Source organism: Nomascus leucogenys, chromosome 17, assembly GCF_006542625.1.
Source record: "Nomascus leucogenys isolate Asia chromosome 17, Asia_NLE_v1, whole genome shotgun sequence".
NCBI lineage: Eukaryota > Metazoa > Chordata > Mammalia > Primates > Hylobatidae > Nomascus > Nomascus leucogenys.
The window spans coordinates 92,076,180-92,096,422 of record NC_044397.1 but is presented as its reverse complement, the minus strand read 5'-3'; the positions used below and the strand labels follow the sequence as shown (position 1 = coordinate 92,096,422).

Below are 20,243 nucleotides of genomic sequence, written 5' to 3'. Positions count from 1 at the left end.
GTCTCGAACTCCTGGCCTCAAGTGACCCTCCCACCTGACTCTTCAAAATTCTGGAATTACAGGAGTGAGCCATTGTGCCTGGCCTCTAGGCCCCTTTTAATCCTCCTGACAACCCTGTGATGTAGGGCCTGTTATTTTCTCCAATTACAGATGTGGAAACTGAGGAACAGAGAGGGGCAGTAAGTTGCCTGAGGTCACACAGCAAATAGGTGAGAGCTGGTTTTAGAACCCTCCCAGCTCTGAAGTTCCAAGTGGGTCCCCACAAGAGGCTTTGGCAATGCTTTATTCAGGCCCTTGGAGACCCTTGAGGGGCTGGCTGTAGCTGACCTGGGTCTCTGGACTAGTGTTTTGGGTACAACTGCAGTGGAGGAGGTGAGATGTCATCTTCGGGGGCCCTCTAAGACTTTGATATTGTTGGCCTTGTTTACTAAGCAAACTCTTAACCAACCTTCAAATCCCCAGCTACAATGCCCCCTCCTCCAGGCAGCCTTTCTTTCATCCGCTAGAGTTTTCTCTATGCTCTTCACCCCTAGCCACAACCTGGGGCTCCTGTCCCCTCCCAGCCCTGACTGGATAAGGCTGGGAAGGGGTGTTTATGTGTAGCTTTGCCCTTTTACCCTTTTAACCTTGGGGTGGGGCCCAGGCACAGCTGGGCTCAGGATTTTTTTTTTATAGTAAGGAATGTGGGGGTGCAGCCACGACCAGCCCCGCCCACCCAGGTGACTTGAAGTTTTCCTACCCTGGTCCAGTCCCTCCTAGGTCTAACCTTAGGAATTCCGGAATCCCAGGCCCCTGAGCGGGAGGCTGGGCTGGGCTGGGCTGGGTGAGAAGAAGGAAACGACCTTTACTCTCTCCCAGAGCCTGGAGAATTTCCTCCTGCCTTGCCCCCTGCCCCCTGCCCCCTGCCCCCTTCCTCCTTCCCCCTCCCCTTCCTTCCTTCCTTCCTTCCTTGTCTGTCTTTCTTTCTTTCTCTCCTTCCTTCCTTCTTTCCTTTCCTTCCTTCTTTCTCTTTTCTTTTCTTTTCTTTTCTTTCCTTTCCTTGTTTTTTTTTGAGATAGGATCTCGCTCTACTCTGTTGCCCAGACTGGAGTGCAGTGGCGTGATCTCAGCTCACCGCAACCTCCGCCTCCCGGGTTTAAACGATTCTCCTTCCTCAGCCTCCCGAGTAGCTGAGGCACCCACCATCACGCCCGGCTAATTTTTGTACTTTTAGTAGAGACAGGGGTTTCACCATGTTGGTCAGGCTGGTCTCGAACTCCTGACCTCGTGATCTGCCCGCCTCGGCCTCCCAAAATTTGGGGATTACAGGCATGAGCCACCGCGCCCGGCCCCGCCCTGCCCCTTTCTTTCCTGGGTGCTGGGTGTGAAGACAGAGCCCGGAGTCCAAGACCGCAGGAAAAAGGCTCGCGGCCGCTGTTGCATCTTCAGAGAGTCCACGCCCCTGGCCTCTGGGGCCTCGGGTTCCCCTCTGTGGAATGGGGCAAACCTTCCAGAGATAAGGTGACCCAGGGACCAGCCCTATGCTAAGGAGGTCTCTGGCCTTCGACAAGCTTCTAATCCAAGAGGCCTCCCAGATGCACCTCAAAATGTGCCCATTTTGCGGACGGAAACACCCCCCAAATGGTAGGCTCCGTTCCAAGCGCGGGGGTGATTCCTGCCGGGTCTTGCTGGCAGCCTTCTCGGGCTCTGGCCGCGGCCGCCGGCCCCCTCTCGGCTGCGTGCATAACCCGGCCTGGAGCTTCCGCCTCAGGACCTGGCTCCTGTGATGGGAGTTGGGGGGAGAGAAACCTCCGCGGCGTCCAGTGGGCGTGTCTGGGCAGGGGCGGGGCTGGCCCGAGACCTGGAGGAGGAAGAGGGGCAGGTGCAGCCGGGAGCTGCGGAGCTGGAGGGAGGAGGACGAGAGCCAGGCCCTCAGCCCGCTGTGACTTTCCTCAGCCTCCTCCCCCAGCCCGGGGTGGGGGCCGATTGACCGTTTCCAGGCCCCCCTCCTGGGGTAGGGGGTCTGGAGAGCCCCCAGGTGGACCATGGCGGTGAGATTCCAGGCGAGTAACCCTCCGAGGGCGGCAGGGGGAGGGGCTTGGGGTGAGTGGGGGGAAGCAGGGTTTGGGAGTCGGACCCAGGACCCCAGAACACCTACCTACATAACACTCAGGGAAACTGAGTCCCAGAGGGATGAAGTGGCTAGGTGGAGGTTGCACTTCCAGATGCGTCCGCGCCCCGCTCCGTGCCTCCAAAGACCATCTCTTCTGGAGCCTCCTCTGCCCCAGGACCGGCCTCCTTTAATACCGCAGAGCTGGGTTCAAATCCCGAATTTTCTGTCCACTATGCTGTGTGTAACGTGGGGACAGTGAGTGAACCCTTTCCTTCCCTCATCCGAAAAATGGGTGATCGGCATTTTAAACAGAGAGAAAAATGTGTTTTAAGAGCTTGGTGCATCGTAGGTGGGCAGAAAAGATGTTCATCCCCCTTTACTGGGGGTGTGCAGCCGGCTGAGCTTGGGCGCCCACGGTGGCACGGTGGGCAGTGACTTCATTTGGGGACTGGGGTGGCTTTGGTGAACATTCACCTCCTACAAGGCTGCAGGAGGAAGCACCAGCATTTATTGGGTGCCTACTGTGTACAAAGCTATTAACAGGCATTACCAGGCAGAGGCAGGGGTGGGGTGAGCAAGCCGGCTGGGGTGCGCCGTGGCGGGGGCAGGGCGGGGGCGATCCTTGTCTCCGGAGGGATTTCACCCTCCAGGCATGGAGCCTGGGCTGGCTTCTTCATACCCCCCAGCCAGGGTAGACTGGGACTGCAGCGGTATGCGGCCAGACCCAGGCCACTCCGCCCCAGGCTTCAGGACCCGGCACTTCTGGTTCCCGCTGACTTCTTCCTGGCCTCCAGGCGCAGCTCTCAGAATCCCCTCCCCAATCGGTGTATTCGTTCGCCGAAACCGCCCCCTCTGCCATTGTTCCTGGAGGTGGGGTGGGGAGGGGGAGAGGGGACCGCGGCCTGGGAGCCCCGTACCCCGGGGGCGGTGTGACTTGGTACCGGCCCCGTCCCCTCTGGGCGGGCCTCTCGTTCGGTGTTTGTGTCCAGCCCTGGGCGGCGGGCGGGGACAAAGACCCAAGCCCCACCCTCTCAGAGTTCACCTGGACAGGGGCAGGGCTGGGAACTCAGGACACACCTGTTGAGCACCTGGCCACAGTGTGTTTTATTCAACCATTCACTCATTCCTCAAACTCTTCCCTATGGGGGCCTGGTCCTATGGGGTCCCAGGGGCCCATCCCTGCCCACCGGGAGCCCTCAGACTGAGGGGGAAGGTGTAGGGTGGACAAATGCACTCTGACATCCCACACTCCAATCATCACATTTGGGCCAGAGGGAAGGATGTATGATACGCGTACGGAGGAAGAAACCGGGGCTGTGAAGGATGAATAGGAGTTTGCCAGGGAGTCCAGCACCAGCACTAAAGGCCTGGAAAGGAGGCTGATGGCTGATCACCTGGGCCTTAAGTAGCCAGAGAGACAGACATGTCTCCTTTCACAGCCTAAGAGGAAAGACCAGAAACATACCAACTGATGGTTAAAGAGAATAAAGATGATTTTTAGATGCCTTGAATAAAAAATAATAAAACAGGCTGGGCGCGGTGGCTCACACCTGTAATCCCAGCACTTCGGGAGGCCGAGGCAGGTGGATCACCTGAGGTCAGGAGTTTGAGCCCAGCCTGGCCAATATGGTGAAACCCCATCTCTACTAAAAATACAAAAATTAGCCGGGCATGGCGGTGGGCGCCTGTAATTCCAGCTGCTCGGGAGGCTGAGACACGAGAATCGCTGGAACCTGGAAGGCGGAGGTTGCAGTGAACTGAAATTGTGCCACTACACTCCAGCCTGGGCGACAGAGTGACACTCTGTCTCAAAATAATAATAATAATAATAATAATAATAATAAAACAGGCAGGAGTGATAGGGGATCAGAGAAGACTGGTTAGCTAGGTGGTCAGGGAGGACTTCCTGAGGAGGTGGCATTTGAGCCTAGACCTCAGTGGCAGGTGCCAGCCAGCCAGAAATCCCGTGAAACGTGTCCCAGATTCAGGGGACAGATGGGGTAAAGGTTTGGAGGTGAACTAAGATGAGGTGGGCTGTGAGGTTAGGCTTAATCCCTCAGGCACTGCGGAGCTCTGGAGGGTTTAGACAAAGCTTCTGGTTTCCATGGAGATGAACCCGCACAAGCTGGGACAAGCCAGGACCACCTGGACTCCCTCACCCCTCTCCCCCTCTGGGGCCCTGGTTCCCTGGGGCTGTCTCTTTTTTTTTTTTTTTTTTTTTTTTTTGAGACGGAGTCTCGCTCTGTCGCCCAGGCTGGAGTGCAGTGACGCAATCTCGGCTCACTGCAAGCTCCGCCTCCCAGGTTCACGCCATTCTCCTGCCTCAGCCTCCCAAGTAGCTGGGACTACAGGTGCCCGCCACCACGCCCGGCTAATTTTTTGTATTTGTAGTAGAGACAGGGTTTCACCATGTTAGCCAGGATAGTCTCGGTCTCCTGACCTTGTGGTCCGCCGGCCTCAGCCTCCCAAAGTGCTGGGATTACAGGCGTGAGCCACTGCGCCCGGGCAGGGCTGTCTCTTAAAGTCAGGAAACACAAATTCCTTGGGGCCACTTAAAAATTTTTTTTGAGACAGAGTCTTGTTCTGTCACCCAGGCTGGAGTGCAGTGGCACGATCACAATTCACTGCAGTCTCGACCTCCTGGGCTCAGGTGAACCTTCTGCCTCAGCCTCCCGAGGAGCTGGGACCACAGGTGCACGCCACCATGCCTGGCTAATTTTTGTATTTTTTTGTAGAGATGAGGGTCTCACTATGTTGCTGAGGTTGGTCTTGAACTCCTGGGCTCAAGCAGTCCTCTTGCCTCGGTCTCCCAAAGTGCTGGGATTGATTATAGGCAGAATCCACCATGCCTGGCCCTGGGGCCATTTAATGACACAAAGTACAACATCAAAGCAGGTTAAATAAAAAAAAGATGCAGTTTTGAAAAATAATCTCAGAAGAAAAAGAGTAAATAATCAGAAAGCCACTGTGGCCTGGTGGTTAAGAGCAAGATTGAGGGCTGGGTGCGGTGGCTCATGCCTGTAATTCCAAAACTTTGGGAGGCTGAGGTGGGAGGATCGCTTGGGCCCAGGAATTTGAGACCAGCTTGGTCAACATAGCAAAACCCCATCTCTACAAAAAAACAAAAAAAAATTCCAAGTGTGGTGGTGCATGCCTGTGGTCCCAGCTACTCGGGAGGCTGAAGCAGGAGGATCCCTTGAGCATGGGAGTTCAAGGCCGCAGTGAGCTGTGACTCAGCCACTGCACTCCAGCCTGGGCAACAGAGTGAAACCCCACCTCAAAAACCAGCCAACCAACCCACCAACCAACCAACCAACCAAAAAAGAGCCAGAGAACAGGGCAGGCTGCCAAAGTTCACCACTGTGCTGTGTGACCTCAGGCAAGTTACTGAACCTCTCTGGGCCCCTTTTAATCTCACCTCTAAAGTAGGAACAGTAACCGTGCCACTTCCTAAGGTCATGCTGAGGATGAAATGAATGGGTCCACATCAAGCGCCTGCTCGCAGCCAGCATGGATGAGGGGAGCTTTGGGAGGCCGAGGGAGGAGGATCACCTGAGGTCAGGAGTTCAAGACAGCCTGGCCAACATGGCGAAACACTGTCTGTACTAAAAATACAAAAATTAGCTGGCTGTGGTTGTGGGTGCCTATACTCCTAGCTACTCGGGAGGCTGAGTCAGGAGAATCGTTTGAACCTGGGAGGTGGAGGTTGCAGTGAGCCAAGACTACGCCATTGCACTCCAGCCTGGGCAACAAGAGCAAAAAACTCCATCTCAAAAAAACAAAAACTACGCAAAGGAGAAAGTCATTATTTGGCTGCCACCTCCCCAAGGCTCCTTCTGCTTTTTGCTTTTCATGCATTGAATCTGTACCCTTTTCCCAAACCACATCCCTGGAAGACAGGGCAGTGGTGCCATTTCACAGATGGGGAGACTGAGGCTGGGAGGGGCCCCGCCATAGCTAGCACGGGTGGGCAGACATGGGATTTGAGTCCAGTCCTGAGTGCTGCCCTGGCTCCCTAGGGACCGCAGAGCCCTGCCCTCTGCTCTGTTTCTCTCCCCTCCACCCCCCTTCCCACTCCTGGAGGTCAGGAATGCTGGCCTCCCTAGAGACTCTGGAGCTTACAAGAAAAGGCACCGGAGCGAGCCAATGGGGGTGCCTGGGCAGAGGGAATCACATACCCGCTGTGCCAAGCCTAGAAAACCCGCCCGGGGAGGAGGAGGAGGAGTCATTTCTACAAACTCCCTCCCCCCTCCCTCCACCTGTCCCCTGCCTGGGGAGCAGGGCATGGTGTGTGCTGGCAGGAGGGAAGGGAGGGTGGAGGCGTGGCCAGGTGACCTTGCACCTGAGTCTGATGTTCTCATCCATGCCATGGACATGAAAATAACAGAATCGGCCTGGTGTGGAGGCTCACGCCTGTAATCCCAGCACTTTGGGAGGCCGAGGCGGGCGGATCACTTGAAGTCAGGAGTTCAAGATCAGCCTGGCCAACATGGTGAGACCCCCATCTCTATTAAAAATACAAAAATTAGCTGGGCATGGTGGTAGGTGCCTGTGATCCCAGCTACTTGGGAGGCTGAGGCAGAAGAATCGCTTGAACCCAGGAGGCAGAAGTTGCAGTGAGCCGAGATGGCACCATTGCACTCCAGCCTGGGTGACAGCTTTTTTTTTTTTTTTTTTTCCGAAGCAGGAAAGCCCAGGTGGGAGGATCATCTGAGCCCAGGAGTTCAAGAACAGTCTGGGCAACATAGCGAGACCCTCCTGTCCCTACAAAAATAGAAGTTAAAAAATTAGCTGGGCATGATGGTATGCACCTGTAGTCCCAGTTACTCAGGAGGCTGGGGCAGGAGGATTGCTTGAAGCCAGGAGTTCAAGGCTGCAGTGAGCCATAATGGCTCACACTTGTAATCCCAGCACTTCGGGAAGCCAAGGCTGGAGAATCACTTGAGCCTAGGAGTTTGAGACCAGCCTTGGCAACACAGACTCCATCTCTACAAACAATAAAAAAATTAGCCGGGCGTCGTGGTGTGCGCCTGTGGTCCCAGTTACTTGGGAGGCAGAGGTGGGAGGATCACTTGAGCCTGGGAGTTCGAGGCTGCAGTGAGCCATGATCACACCACTGCACTCCAGCCTGGGCAACAGAGCGAGACTCTGCCTCAAAAAAAACAAAACAAGGCTGGGCACAGTGGCTCACCCCTGTAATCCCAGCTACTTGGGAGGCTGAGGCAGGAGAATCGCTTGAACCCGGGAGGTGGAGGTTGCAGTGAGCCGAGATCGTGCCACTGCACTCCAGTCTGGGCAACAGAGCCAGACTCCATCTCAAAAAACAAAATGAAAAAACAAACAAACAAAAAAACCTGAGGCCCTGAGAGAGGTAGTAACTTGTCACAGGCCCCAACCAGAGGCCTGTCAGAGCTGGACTCCCCACCCTGGGCTGGGGACCCCCAAGTGCTCAGATGAAACTGTGTGGCCTCATGCCCATCTTCCCCGTTCCCCTCGACCAGGTGGCTGACATGGAGGAGCTGACCATCTGGGAACAGCACACGGCCACGCTGTCCAAGGTGAGGCCTCCCTCGCCCTGTCTGGGTGCCGGAGAGTATGGCGGCTTAGGCCCAGCTCAATAGAGGGGAGACCCTTTACCCTGGGGGAAACAGCAGCTCTTCCTTCCCCTCATCCTCTCTCAGGACCCCCGCCGGGGCTTTGGCATTGCGATCTCTGGAGGCCGAGACCGGCCCGGTGGATCCGTGGTTGTGTCTGACGTGGTAGCCGGAGGGCCGGCGGAGGGCAGGCTACAGTGAGTATCCAGGCAGCTGGGTTCTGGCAGGGGGAGGGCACGTGGAGAGAAGAAACCAGGCCAGGCGCGGTGACTCGCGCCCGTCATCCCAGCACTTTGGGAGGCTGAAGTGGGCAGATCACCTGAGGTCAGGAGTTTGAGACCAGCCTGGCCAACATGGTGACACCCCGTCTCTACTAAAATTACAAAAATTAGCGGGATGTGGTGGCGTGTGCCTGTAATCCCAGCTACTCGGGAGGCTGAGGCAGGAGACTTGCTTGAACCCAGGAGGCGGAGGTTGCAGTGAGCCGAGATCGTGCCACTGCACTCCAGCCTGGGTGACAGAGTGAGACTCTGTCTCAAAAAAAAAAAGAAAGTGAGGTGAGGAGAGACCTTTCTGAGCCAAAGCAAGGAGACTGGAAAGTGCCTGGCAGTTTCCAGCTCTGTCAACACAGGGCTTGGACTTGGCAGTAGGACAGAGTGTCAGAGACTTGGGCCTCACTTCCCTAAGGTACTTCCTGGTCCTTTACAGGAATTCTTGGGGTCATAGTGGCCCCAGAGCCCTGTTGGAACATAAAGTCCTGGAAACCGTCGAGTCTTTGAGGGTTTGACGCTTCTTGGAATTATGTTGTTAAAATGGTTCTGGGCCCCAAGTGGCTGACAGGTGATATGGCTCAGCCCAGCCCAGAATTAGGGACCACCAGGTTCAGAAAGAGCTAGAAAGAAAATATGAGACACAGACAGCGAGACAGGGAAAGAAAAGCAGAAAGTGGGGATTTGTGGTGTGGGGAGCGAGGAGTTGAGAAGATGCCAGGTGTAGTTGTAGCTTCAAGGCCGGGCGCGGTGGCTCACACCTGCAGTCCCAGCACTTTGGGAGGCTGAGGTGGGCGGATCACCTGAGGTCAGGAGTTCAAAACCAGCCTGGCCAACATGGTGAAAACCCATCTCTACTAAAAATACAAAAATTAGCTGGATGTGGTGGTGGGCACCTGTAATCCCAGCTACTAGGGAAGCTGAGGCAGGAGGATCGTTTGAAACGAGGAGGTGGAGGTTGCAGTGAGTTGAGATCGTGCTACTGCAATCCGGCCTGGGCAACGGAGTGAGACTCTGTCTCAAAAAAAAAAAAATTTGGCTTCCACTCTATGATTATAGTAGGTTCTACAATTGGCTCCATTTTACAGAGGAGAAAACGGAGGCCCAGAAGGATAAATGTCTTTGTGAACCTAGGGACGCCAGTGAATGAGAACCAGGCCTTGCAGACCTGGAGCTTCCAGGGACACCCCCTCCTCAGGGAGGGCTTGTTACCAGGGTCTCCCCTGCAAAGCCTCCTCCGTAAGCCCCGCCCTCCTCTCTCAGGACAGGCGACCACATCGTCATGGTGAATGGGGTCTCCGTGGAGAATGCCACCTCCACGTTTGCCATTCAGATACTCAAGACCTGCACCAAGATGGCCAACATCGTGAGTAGGCAGCCCCTGGCATGGCCGGCATCTCTGACCCCAGCCTGGGTCGTACCGCTGTGGGGGTTGTAAGCTTCAGAGAGCAAGGAGTCATCTTCTCATCTTACAGTTTGGACATTGAGGCCCAGAGAGAGACTGGTGTCCCCCAGGGCCACCAGGGGGCTGAGCAGAGCCTCCCCCAGCCTTTGCCTGTAGCTGACCCTTCCTGTCCCCTCCTCTAACAGACAGTGAAACGTACCCGGAGGATCCACCTGCCCGCCACCAAGGCCAGCCCCTCGGGCCCAGGGCGCCAGGACTCAGACGAAGACGATGAGCCCCGGCGGGTGGAGGAGGTGGACCAGGGCCGGGGCTATGATGGCGACTCATCCAGTGGCTCTGGCCGCTCCTGGGACGAGCGCTCCCGCCGGCCGAGGCCTGGTCGCCGGGGCCGGGCTGGCAGCCATGGGCGTAGAAGCCCGGGTGGTGGCTCTGAGGCCAATGGGCTGGCCCTGGTGTCCGGCTTTAAGCGGCTGCCACGGCAGGACGTGCAGATGAAACCTGTGAAGTCGGTGCTGGTGAAGAGGAGAGACAGCGAAGGTGAGGGTGGAGGTCGGACACGATCAGTACTGGACACAGGGCACCGTGGTCGGGTGGGCGATGGTTTCAAGCGATTCTCCTGCCTCAGCCTCCCTAGTGGCTGGGACTACAGGCACCCGCCACCATGCCTGGCTAATTTTTTTTTTTTTTTTTGAGATGGAGTTTCACTCTGTCACCCAGGCTGGAGTGCAATGGCGTGATCTCAGCTCACTGCAACCTCCGCCTCCCAGGTTCAAGCAATTCTCCTGCCTCAGCCTCCTGAGTAGCTGGAATTGCAGGCATGCACCACCACGCCCAGCTAATTTTGTATTTTTAGTAGAGACAGGGTTTCTCCATGTTGAAGTTGGTCTCGAACTCCTGACCTCAGGTGATCCGCCCGCCTTGGCCTCCCGAAGTGCTGGGATTACAGGCATGAGCCACCACACCCGACTGCCTGGCTAATTTTTGTATTTTTGGTAGAGATGGGGCTTCACCATGTTAGCAAGGCTGGTTTCGAATTCCTGACCTCTGGTGATTCACTCACCTCGGCCTCCCATAGTGCTTGCTGGGATTGTGGGCATGAGCCACTGTGCCCAGCCTGGAAGCTACAACTACACCTGGCATCTTCTTGCTCCTCTCTCCCCCCACCACAAATCCCCACTTTCTGCTTTTCTGTCCCTTTCTCCCTGTCTGTATTTCATATATTCTCTCTAGCCCTTTCTCTCTGAACCTGGTGGTCCCTAATTCGCATCTGGTTTGAGCCATATCACCTGTCAGCCACTTGGGGCCCAGAACCATTTTATCAACATGTCCCCACCCTGATCCCTGGTACCTCTGTTTAGGCCACCTCACTTATCAAGAGGGACTCAGCAGGTGGGATGGAGTGAAGGACCCTGAGCTCAGAGGTGATCCTGGATGATCTGAGGGGCCCAGTGTCACCACAGGGTCCTTATAAGAGGAGGTCTGGCCGAGTGTGGTGGCTGATGCCTGTAATCCCAGCACTTTGGGAGGCCAAGGCAGGCAGATCACTTGAGGCCAGGAGTTCGAGACCAGCCTGACCACTATGATGAAACCCCGTCTCTACTAAAAATACAAAAATTAGCCAGGCGTGGTGGCGTGCACCTGTAATCCCAGCTACCTGGGAGGCTGAGGCACGAGAATTGCTTGAATCCGGGAGGTGGAGGTTGCAGTGAGCTGAGATTTTGCCACTGCACTCCAGCACCGGCGATAAGAGCAAGACTCCTTCTCGAAAAAAATTAAAAAATAAAAATGGAAAAAACTATGATGTCATGAGCAATAGAATGTCCTTAGCCTGTGTATGTCAACATCACGAGCGGCACGGTGACCTGGTGTCCCTGCCGCTCCGTGGAGATGCCATTGACACTATCAGATCTCAGGTCCCACAGGCGACATCACCGTTCTCCTTATGATGCCATCAAGGTGTTAGGATGGGAGGGCCCGCACCTGGACTCTGTCCTTACAGCAGGAGAATGCTCCCAGGCACCCGTCTCCAGAGTCCTGCCTCAGTTTCCCTCCTCCCCCCTTACAGAGTTCGGCGTCAAGCTGGGCAGTCAGATCTTCATCAAGCACATTACAGAGTCAGGCCTGGCTGCCCGGCACCGCGGGCTGCAGGAAGGAGATCTCATTCTACAGGTGAGGCTGGGCTTCTTGTCCTGAGAGCAGGGAGACCTAGGCAGGGTCGGGGCAGGCAGTCCCACGGAGTCATACAGCAAGGACAGCAGAGCTGGGCCCCAAACCATTTACCTTCAGTGTTGTTGCTTGTATCTCAAAGGTTGGAGATGGCCAGGCATAAAACCCCCTTTTTTCCTAGCTAATGTTAATCCACGGCCAAATGTCGGTTTCTAGTATCCCCATGGGGTTGTCTGTTTCTAATACCCTCTAGCTTTGATGTGCATCAGAGAATCATGTGGGCAGCTGACTCCTGGACCTACCCTAGGTGACTGGATGCTAATGACCCAGTCACCAGGTTTAGGGGAGCTGCCCTGCCCTAAAGGATGGGTTCTTTCTGGATTCTTCCCCTGAAAGTCTGTTTCTAGTGACTCCTAGTGTTTGATCTCCAAATTGCTTCCAGCTGATTATTTCCAGTGTCTTCAAAAAGTTAGATCTGTTTCTTTTTTTTTTTTTTTTTTGAGACAGTCTTGCTCTGTTACCCAGGCTGGAGGGCAGTGGCGCAATCTCGGCTCACTGCAACCTACGCCTCCGAGGTTCAAGTGATTCTCCTGCCTTAGCCTCCTGAGTAGCTGGGATTACAGGTGCCCACCACCACACCCGGCTAATGTTTGTATTTTTAGTAAAGACGAGTTTCTCCATGTTGGCCAGGCTGGTCTCGAACTCCTGACCTCAGGTGATCCGCCCACCTCAGCCTCCCAAGGTGCTGGGATTACAGGTGTGAGCCACCATACCTTTTGATATGGAGTGTCGCTCTGTCACCCAGGCTGGAGTGCAGTGGTGGGATCTTGGCTCACTGCAATCTCCACCTCCTGGTTTCAAGTGATTCTCCTGTCTCAGTTTCCTGAGTAGCTGGGACCACAGGCACCCACCACCACGCCCTGCTAATTTTTGTATTTTTAGTAGAGACAGGGTTTCACCATGTTGGCCAGGCTGGTCTTGAACTCCTGACCTCAAGTGATCCATCCGCCTCTGCCTCCCAAAGTGCTGGCATTACAGGAGTGAGCCGCTGCGCCCGGCCCTAGATGTCTGTTTCTAGTTATCTCCCAGAAGACTGTGTGTTTCTAGTATCTTTTAAGTATCTGATACTCCTTCTCCTCCAATTAGAGTTGTTTATAATGTCACCCTCACATCTGTTCCTAGTATCTCCTGAGAAATTTCCACTTTTGGTAAGAAAGGAGAGTCAACCTGTTTCTCATTTTCCCGTGTCTCCCACCCCTCTTAGAACATTTTCTGTTTCTAGAATTCGGTGTTCTGTTCTTGGTGTGGTCTCCACTCACAGCAGGAATCCAATTCTAACACTTTCCTTAGGGAGTGTCTGTTTTTAGCAACCCCTGGGGGAATTGTCTGTTTCTAGTTCCCCCCACACCAAGCTGTTTCTACTGTCTCCCATCTCTCATTAACTCACTTCCGCTCTTTCATTCCTGGTCCCTTTCAGATCAACGGGGTGTCCAGCCAGAACCTGTCACTGAATGACACCCGGCGACTGATTGAGAAGTCGGAAGGGAAGCTAAGCCTGCTGGTGCTGAGAGATCGCCGGCAGTTCCTGGTGAACATTCCGCCTGCTGTCAGTGACAGCGACAGCTCGCCATTGGAGGGTGAGGACCCAGAGGGTAGGACCCGGGAGGGGTTGAATGGACGGCAGGGAAGGTGGGAAGCCCCAGGCAGGGCCAAGGAGGAATCAATGAGCCTGGTCCCTAGAGGCTCAGAGAATGACAAGAACTAGCCGAAGGCCACACAGCAAGTCAGGAATACGGGGGGGCGATCTCGGCTCACTGGGTTCAAGCGATTCTCCGCCTCTTGGGTTCAAACGATTCTCGTGTCTCGGCCTCCTGAGTAGCTGGGATTATAGGCGTGAGCTGCCGTGCCCAGCTCCAGAGCTGCATCTTCTAACTGAGCTTCTGACTTTGGTCTAGGGCCCTTCGTTTAGAGGGGTCTTGATATGTCCCTCTGTAAAACGGGTCCAGCCCGGAAGGCGTGACCATGGCTGATGAGATGCCCTCTCCCCCTGCAGACATCTCGGACCTCGCCTCGGAGCTATCGCAGGCTCCACCATCCCACATCCCACCACCACCCCGGCACGCTCAGCAGAGTCCCGAGGCCAGCCAGACCGACTCTCCCGTGTAAGTATTGCCCATCGGCCAGAATAGTCGGTGGAACGGAGAGGGGAACGCGGGCGTAGCTTTCCAACTGGGGGTAACCTTGAGGACGCAGTCCTGTATTTCTAGCATACGCCTCAAAATACCTCCAGCCTCTACCCATAACCCAGTTCCAAAGCCGTGTCCGCATCTGTAGGTGTTGGTTACAGCAGCACCCCGCTTCTTAGTATCAAACTCTGCCTTAGGCCGGGTGCGGTGGCTCACGCCTATAATCTCAGCACTTTGGGAGGCCGAGGAGGGTGGATCATCTGAGGTCAGGAGTTCGAGACCAGCCTGGCCAACATGGTGAAACCCTGTCTCTACTAAAATACCAAAATTAGCCTGGCGTGGTGCCAGGCACCTGTAATCCCAGCTACTTGGAAGGCTGAGGCAGGAGAATCACTTGAACCCAGGAAATGGAGGTTGCAGTGAGCCGAGATCGTGTCATTACACTCTAGCCTGGGCAACCAGAGAAAACTCTGTCTCAAAAAAAAATAATTTTTTTTTCCTCTATTTATTTATTTGTTTTGAGACCAAGTCACGTGAGACTGGCTAATTTTCATATTTTTGGTAGAGATGGGGTCTGTATTGCCCAGCTATGTTGCCCAGGCTGGTCTTGAACTCCTGGGCTCAAGCATTTGGCCTGCCTCAGCCTCCCAAAGTGCTGGTATTACAGGCATGAGCCACCACGCCCAGCCCAGATAAATTAAAATTCTTTTTATTTTGTTTATTTATTTATTTTTTTGGAGACAAGGTCTTGCTCTGTCGCCCAGGCTGGAGTGCAATGGCATGATCTTGGCTCACTGCAACCTCTGCCTCCCAGGTTCAAGCAATTCTCCTGCCTTAGCCTCCTGAGTAGCTGGGATTACAGGCATCCACCATCATGCCCCGCTAATTTTTGTATTTTTGTAGAGACGGGGTTTAACCTTGTTGGCCAGGCTGGTCTTGAAATCCTGACCTCAGGTGATCCGCCCACCTCGGCCTCCCAAAGTGCTAGGATTACAGGCATGAATCACCGCGCCCGGCCTAAAATTATTTTTAAAATGGCCCCTTGACATCCACCCCTGCCTCACTCCCAGTCTGTTCCCCATCAGGGAGAGCCCCCGGCTTCGGCGGGAAGGTTCAGTAGATTCCAGAACCATCTCGGAACCAGGTGAGCAATGGGCAGGTGGGTGGTGACTCTGAGCACCCCTGTCCCTGATATTTCTGATCCCCAACAGCAAGGCTGTGCCAGGCAGAGCTGGGGGAGGTTGGCCTGAGCCTAAGTGGTGAGACATGGTTTCCTGAGAAGGACTCGAGGTGGGTGACAGTCCTTCCAGGATGAGGACATAAAGCAAAGGTTTGGAGGCTGGACCGAGCCAGTGTGCTTGGGAAAGAGACTGGCTTTTCCCTTTCAGAGTTGCCCAGGGAAAGCAGCTGTGACATCTACAGAGTGCCCAGCAGTCAGAGCATGGAGGATCATGGGTGTGTATCCCAGAAGAAAACCCACCGCTCAAAACTCCTACATCCCCGGCTGCCTCCCTCATCAGCGCAGTCCTGCCTGCCTGTATCCATTGTGTTGAATGGGGATTTTGGGGAAACTGAGGCCTGCAGGGGGTGGGGGCTTTCCCAAGGACAATGCCGAGCCCTCCGTCTGTCCGCCCACTCTGGTCTGACCCCACCTCTACCTCCCCTTGCAGGTACAGCCCCGACACGCGGGTGGTCCGCTTCCTCAAGGGCAAGAGCATCGGGCTGCGGCTGGCAGGGGGCAATGACGTGGGCATCTTCGTGTCCGGGGTGCAGGCGGGCAGCCCGGCCGACGGGCAGGGCATCCAGGAGGGAGATCAGATCCTGCAGGTGCTCCAGGGACGGCTGGCCAGCCCCACTGATCATGGGCTTGTAGCGTGCTAGGTCCTGCCCTTGTCTGTTCTAATCCTCCCCTCGGGTCCACCCTGGGGACTATCGAGACCCCAGATGGCTATTTGAACATTTCGGTGTCCCCTTGGCTGTGTCATGATTTTGCTGATGTCACGACCTTATCTTCCATTCCAGGTCATGACCTCATCGTCCAGTTACAACTTCCTTTTCTGTGCCTTGACCTTATCTGGGTTCATCTTTTTGTTGTTGTTTTTGGGACGGAGTTTTGCTCTTGTTGCCCAGGCTGGAGTGCAATGGTGCAATCTTGGCTCACCGCAACCTCTGCCTCCCAGGTTCAAGCAATTATTCTGCCTCACCTCCTGAGGAGCTGGGATTACAGGTGTCCACCACCATGCCTGGCTAATTTTTACATTTTTAGTAGAGATGAGGGCTTTGCCATGTTGGCCAGGCTGGTCTCAAACTCTTGACCTCAGGTGATCCACCCGCCTCAGCTTCCCAAGTAGCTGAGATTACAGGCATGAGCCACTGTGCCTAGCTAACTTTTTTTGTTTGTTTGTTTTTTGAGATAGAGTCTTGCTCTGTCACCCAGGCTGGAGTGCAGGGATGTGATCTTGGCTCACTGCAACCTCCGCCTCCCAGGTTCAAGGGATCATCCTGACTCAGCCTCCTAAGTAGCTGGGATCACAGGTGGCCGCCACCATGCCCAGCTAATTTTTGTATTTTTAGTAGAGACAGGGTGTCACCATGTTGGCCAGGCTCGTCTTGAACTCCTGGCCTCAAGTGATCCACCCACCTCAGCCTCCCAAAGTGCTGAGATTACAGGCGTGAGCCATGGTGCCCATCCTGGGTTACAATCTTGTTGTTCATGTCATATGACGTTGTTCATGTGACAGCCTTGTTATCAATGTCACAATCTCCTTGTTATCAATGTCAGGACTTTGGGTCATAGCCTCATTGCCTATGTCATGACCTTGGCTGGGTTGCAATCCTCTTGTTCCTGACGTGGCTGTGTTGACCGTGTCATGACCATCTTGTATGTCCTAATCGTGTGGTCAGGTCACAGATCATTCTCTCATGATCTCCATGTCCATTTATAGTCATTTTCTGTGCCACCACCCCGTGTCTGTGTTGTGACCTTGCCTGTGTCGTGCCTTCATGACAGTGTCATAACTACCTCCAGGATCCACAACCTCTCATCATCCCCCCATCTCTGTCCTTGCCTCATCTCATCCCCAGGCTGTCTCCCCTGTCCCTTGCGCAACTTCACTCACCAAGTCTCACCCTCACTTTGCTCTCCTGACCTTGTTTGTGTCTTGACCTTGCAGTGTGAGTTGTGATTCATGATGGAGTCACGGCTCCCCACTTTCCATGTCATAAGCCCACCGACTGGGTGACAACATGATGCCAAATTGCCTGAGGGTCATGGTATTTTTTATTGTATTTCTACTCATTTTGCTTGTGGGATTCTAACCTTAACATCCATGTCATGACCCCGAGAGTAGGTGTCTGTGCCCACAAGCTGTGCACGTATATTGCTGTCCATGTCATGACCCGGAGAGCAGGTGGCTGTGTCCATTGGCTGTGTCCGTATATTGTTGTCCTTGATGGTAGGCATCTGTGACCCACTGTGTGTCTATATATCGTTGTCCCTGTCACGACCCTGTGACTTCTGTGACTATGTCTGAATTCTTTTGAGCATTTCACAGTTTCCACCGAGCTCCATGCCATGACCTCTGTTCCCATGTTTTGATATTGACAACCCACCATGACTTTGTTATCTGAGGGCCAGCACAGTGCCTGTGCCCGTTTCTGTGTCAAAACCGTTGTATCCTTATGATGCCACCAGCTGTCTGTGTCACACATCACACAGCCATAGGGTGATACCCCAGTCAGAAAGCCCTTGGGGAACTGCCGGGGCCCTTGGCAGCAGCTCTGGAAGCAGTTGGGGCTGAGTTTTGCCCAGAGGAAGGTCCAGGATCTCATGCACGGCCAGGAGGTACCAGCCTTTGTACCTCCTTTGTCTACAGCTGCACTGGCTTTCTGGCAGGTGAATGACACTCCATTCCAGAACCTGACACGGGAGGAGGCGGTGCAGTTTCTGCTGGGGCTGCCACCGGGCGAGGAGATGGAGCTGGTGACACAGCGGAAGCAGGACAGTGAGTGCGTGTGGATGTGGGTGTGCCTGTGTGTGTGGGGGGAGGACCTGGCTGTGTGGCCTGGTGGTGAGTGCAGGGATGTGGTTGAATCTGCATCTCTGCACCCTCCCTGGCCCCTACAGGGAGAGTGCCCCAAGTCTCCCCGGTGGGTTCCCTCCAGCCAGGCCCACTCTCGGGCAGGGAGGGCTCAGATCAGGCAGCAGCCCAGGCAGCTCATGTGGCCTCCTGCTCTCCCCAGTTTTCTGGAAAATGGTGCAGTCCCGCGTGGGCGACTCCTTCTACATCCGCACGCACTTTGAGCTGGAGCCCAGCCCACCGTCCGGCCTGGGCTTCACCCGTGGCGACGTCTTCCACGTGGTGGACACGCTGTACCCGGGCCCTGGGCAGAGCCACGCGCGAGGAGGCCACTGGCTGGCGGTGCGCATGGGTCGTGACCTGCGGGAGCAAGAGCGGGGCATCATTCCCAACCAGAGCAGGTGGGGACTGCGCGCTCCTGCAGCGGGGCCCTTCTGCTTCAGCCTCAGTCTCCCCGTTAGAAATGGGCTCGATATCGGCTGGGCGCGGTGGCTCATGCCTGTAATCCCAGCACTTCGGGAGGCTGAGGTGGGCAGATCATGAGGTCAGGAGATCGAGACCATCCTGGGCAACATGGTGAAACCTCGTCTCTACTAAAAATACAAAAATTAGCTGGGCGTGGTGGCACACGCCTATAATCCCAGCTTCTTGGGAGGCTGAGGCAGGAGAATCGCTTGAACCTGGGAGGCACAGGTTACAGTGAGCCGAGATCACTCCACTGCACTCCAGCCTGGCAACAGAGTGAGACTCTGTCTCAATAAATAAATAAATAGGCACGATATCACTGCTTAGCGGTGTTGGTGGTTCAATCTCAGGAGGTCCACAAAAGGCTCTGGGCGGGCCCCAGTTGGTGCTGGTATGAGCTTCCTGTTGTTGCTGTAACAGATGCCCAGAAACTTAGTGGCTTTAAACAACACGCACATCCTCTTACAGTTCTGGAGGGCAAAAGTACTAAAGTCAAGGTATGGGCAGGGCTGGGCCCTCTCGGAGGCTCCAGGAAAGAACCAATTTTCCACCTTTCCCAGAGTCTAGAGGGGCCGCATCCCTCAGCTCGGGGGGCCCCTTCCTCTCCCTTCATAGCCACAGCACAGCCTCTTCCAGTCTCTCTCTGACTCTCACCCTCCCGCCTCTTCTTGTGAGGACCTGTGAGGACATCGCGCCCCCTGGGTCACCCAGGATCATCATTCACCTCAATAGCGTCAGTTTAATCCCATCTGCAGGCCGGGCACGGTGGCTCACGCCTGTAATCCCAGCACTTTGGGAGGCCAAGGTGGGCAGATCGTGAGGTCAAGAGATTGAGACTATCCTGGCCAACATGGCGAAACCCCGTCTCTACTAAAAATAAAGAAATTAGCTGGGCGTGGTGGCGGGCACCTGTAATTCCAGCTATTTGGGAGAGCGAGGCAGGAGAATCGCTTGAACCCAGGAGGCGGAGGTTGTAGTGAGTCCAGCCTGAGTGACAGAGCAAGACTTTGTCTCAAAAAACCCAAAATAATAATAACAATAATAATCCCATCTGCAGCGTCCCTTTTGCCACACGAAGTGGCCTGTCCACAGGCTCCGACGGGTAGGACGAGGATGTCTTTGGGGCCGCCATGCTGCTGACCCCAGTGCTCAGTATGTCCCCTCTTCTCCCCAGGGCGGAGCAGCTGGCCAGCCTGGAAGCTGCCCAGAGGGCCGTGGGAGTCGGGCCCGGCTCCTCCGCGGGCTCCAATGCTCGGGCCGAGTTCTGGCGGCTGCGGGGTCTTCGTCGAGGAGCCAAGAGGACCACTCAGCGGAGCCGAGAGGACCTCTCAGCTCTGACCCGACAGGGCCACTACCCACCCTATGAACGAGTGGTGTTGCGAGAAGGTGGGGCCCGGGGCGGGAGGGGCCCTGGGGAGGCCTCACCCACAGCTCCTGGTGCACCTGTTCACTAACATCCAGCCTCTAAAAGGCACAGTCTTGGCCAGGCGTGGTGGCTCACGCCTATAATCCCAACACTTTGGGAGGCTGAAGTAGGAGGATCGCTGAGGCCAGGAGTTCCAGATCAACCTGGGTGGTAAAGCAAGACTACATCTCTACCTCAAATTTATTTATTTATTTATTTATTTTACACAGAGTCTTGCTCCGTCTTAGGCTGGAGTGCAATAGCGTGATCTGAGCTCACTGCAACCCCCGCCTCCCTGATTCAAGAGATTCTCTTGCCTTAGCCTCCCTAGTGACTGGGATTACAGGCACCCATCACCCCGCCCCCAGCTAATTTTTGTATTTTTAGTAGAGACGGGGGTTTCACCATGTTGGCCAGGATGGTCTCGATCTCTTGACCTCATGATTTGCCCGCCTCGGCCTCCCAAAATGCTGGGATTACAGGTGTGAGGCACCGCGCCCAGCCCACAACAGTTAATTTCTATCCCCAGCCAGTGAAAGCATAAAAATACGGCCAGGAAGCCTGGAACAAGGGGAGAAAAAG

The 20,243-nt window shown here is 55.0% G+C and overlaps 1 protein-coding gene across 4 annotated transcripts in view; it reads left to right on the top strand.

Annotated features, from left to right (window-relative positions):
• Positions 1-20,243, top strand: part of TJP3 (tight junction protein 3) — a 39,043-nt gene that overhangs the window by 11,640 nt on the left and 7,160 nt on the right. The window contains exons 1-14 of one of the 4 annotated variants that reach the window (XM_030796579.1): positions 1,866-2,042; positions 7,594-7,650; positions 7,774-7,883; positions 9,219-9,321; positions 9,546-9,897; positions 11,426-11,529; positions 13,004-13,163; positions 13,580-13,688; positions 14,798-14,871; positions 15,101-15,167; positions 15,383-15,539; positions 17,608-17,716; positions 17,955-18,192; positions 19,431-19,642. In XM_030796579.1, the coding sequence (XP_030652439.1) occupies positions 2,025-2,042; positions 7,594-7,650; positions 7,774-7,883; positions 9,219-9,321; positions 9,546-9,897; positions 11,426-11,529; positions 13,004-13,163; positions 13,580-13,688; positions 14,798-14,871; positions 15,101-15,167; positions 15,383-15,539; positions 17,608-17,716; positions 17,955-18,192; positions 19,431-19,642 (1,870 nt within the window). In that variant the 5' untranslated portion in view covers positions 1,866-2,024. Of the gene's footprint in view, positions 1-1,865; positions 2,043-7,545; positions 7,651-7,773; positions 7,884-9,218; positions 9,322-9,545; positions 9,898-11,425; positions 11,530-13,003; positions 13,164-13,579; positions 13,689-14,797; positions 14,872-15,100; positions 15,168-15,382; positions 15,540-17,607; positions 17,717-17,954; positions 18,193-19,430; positions 19,643-20,243 lie in introns of those variants that run through there. The other 3 variants (XM_030796580.1, XM_030796578.1, XM_030796581.1) reach the window with 3 other exon arrangements.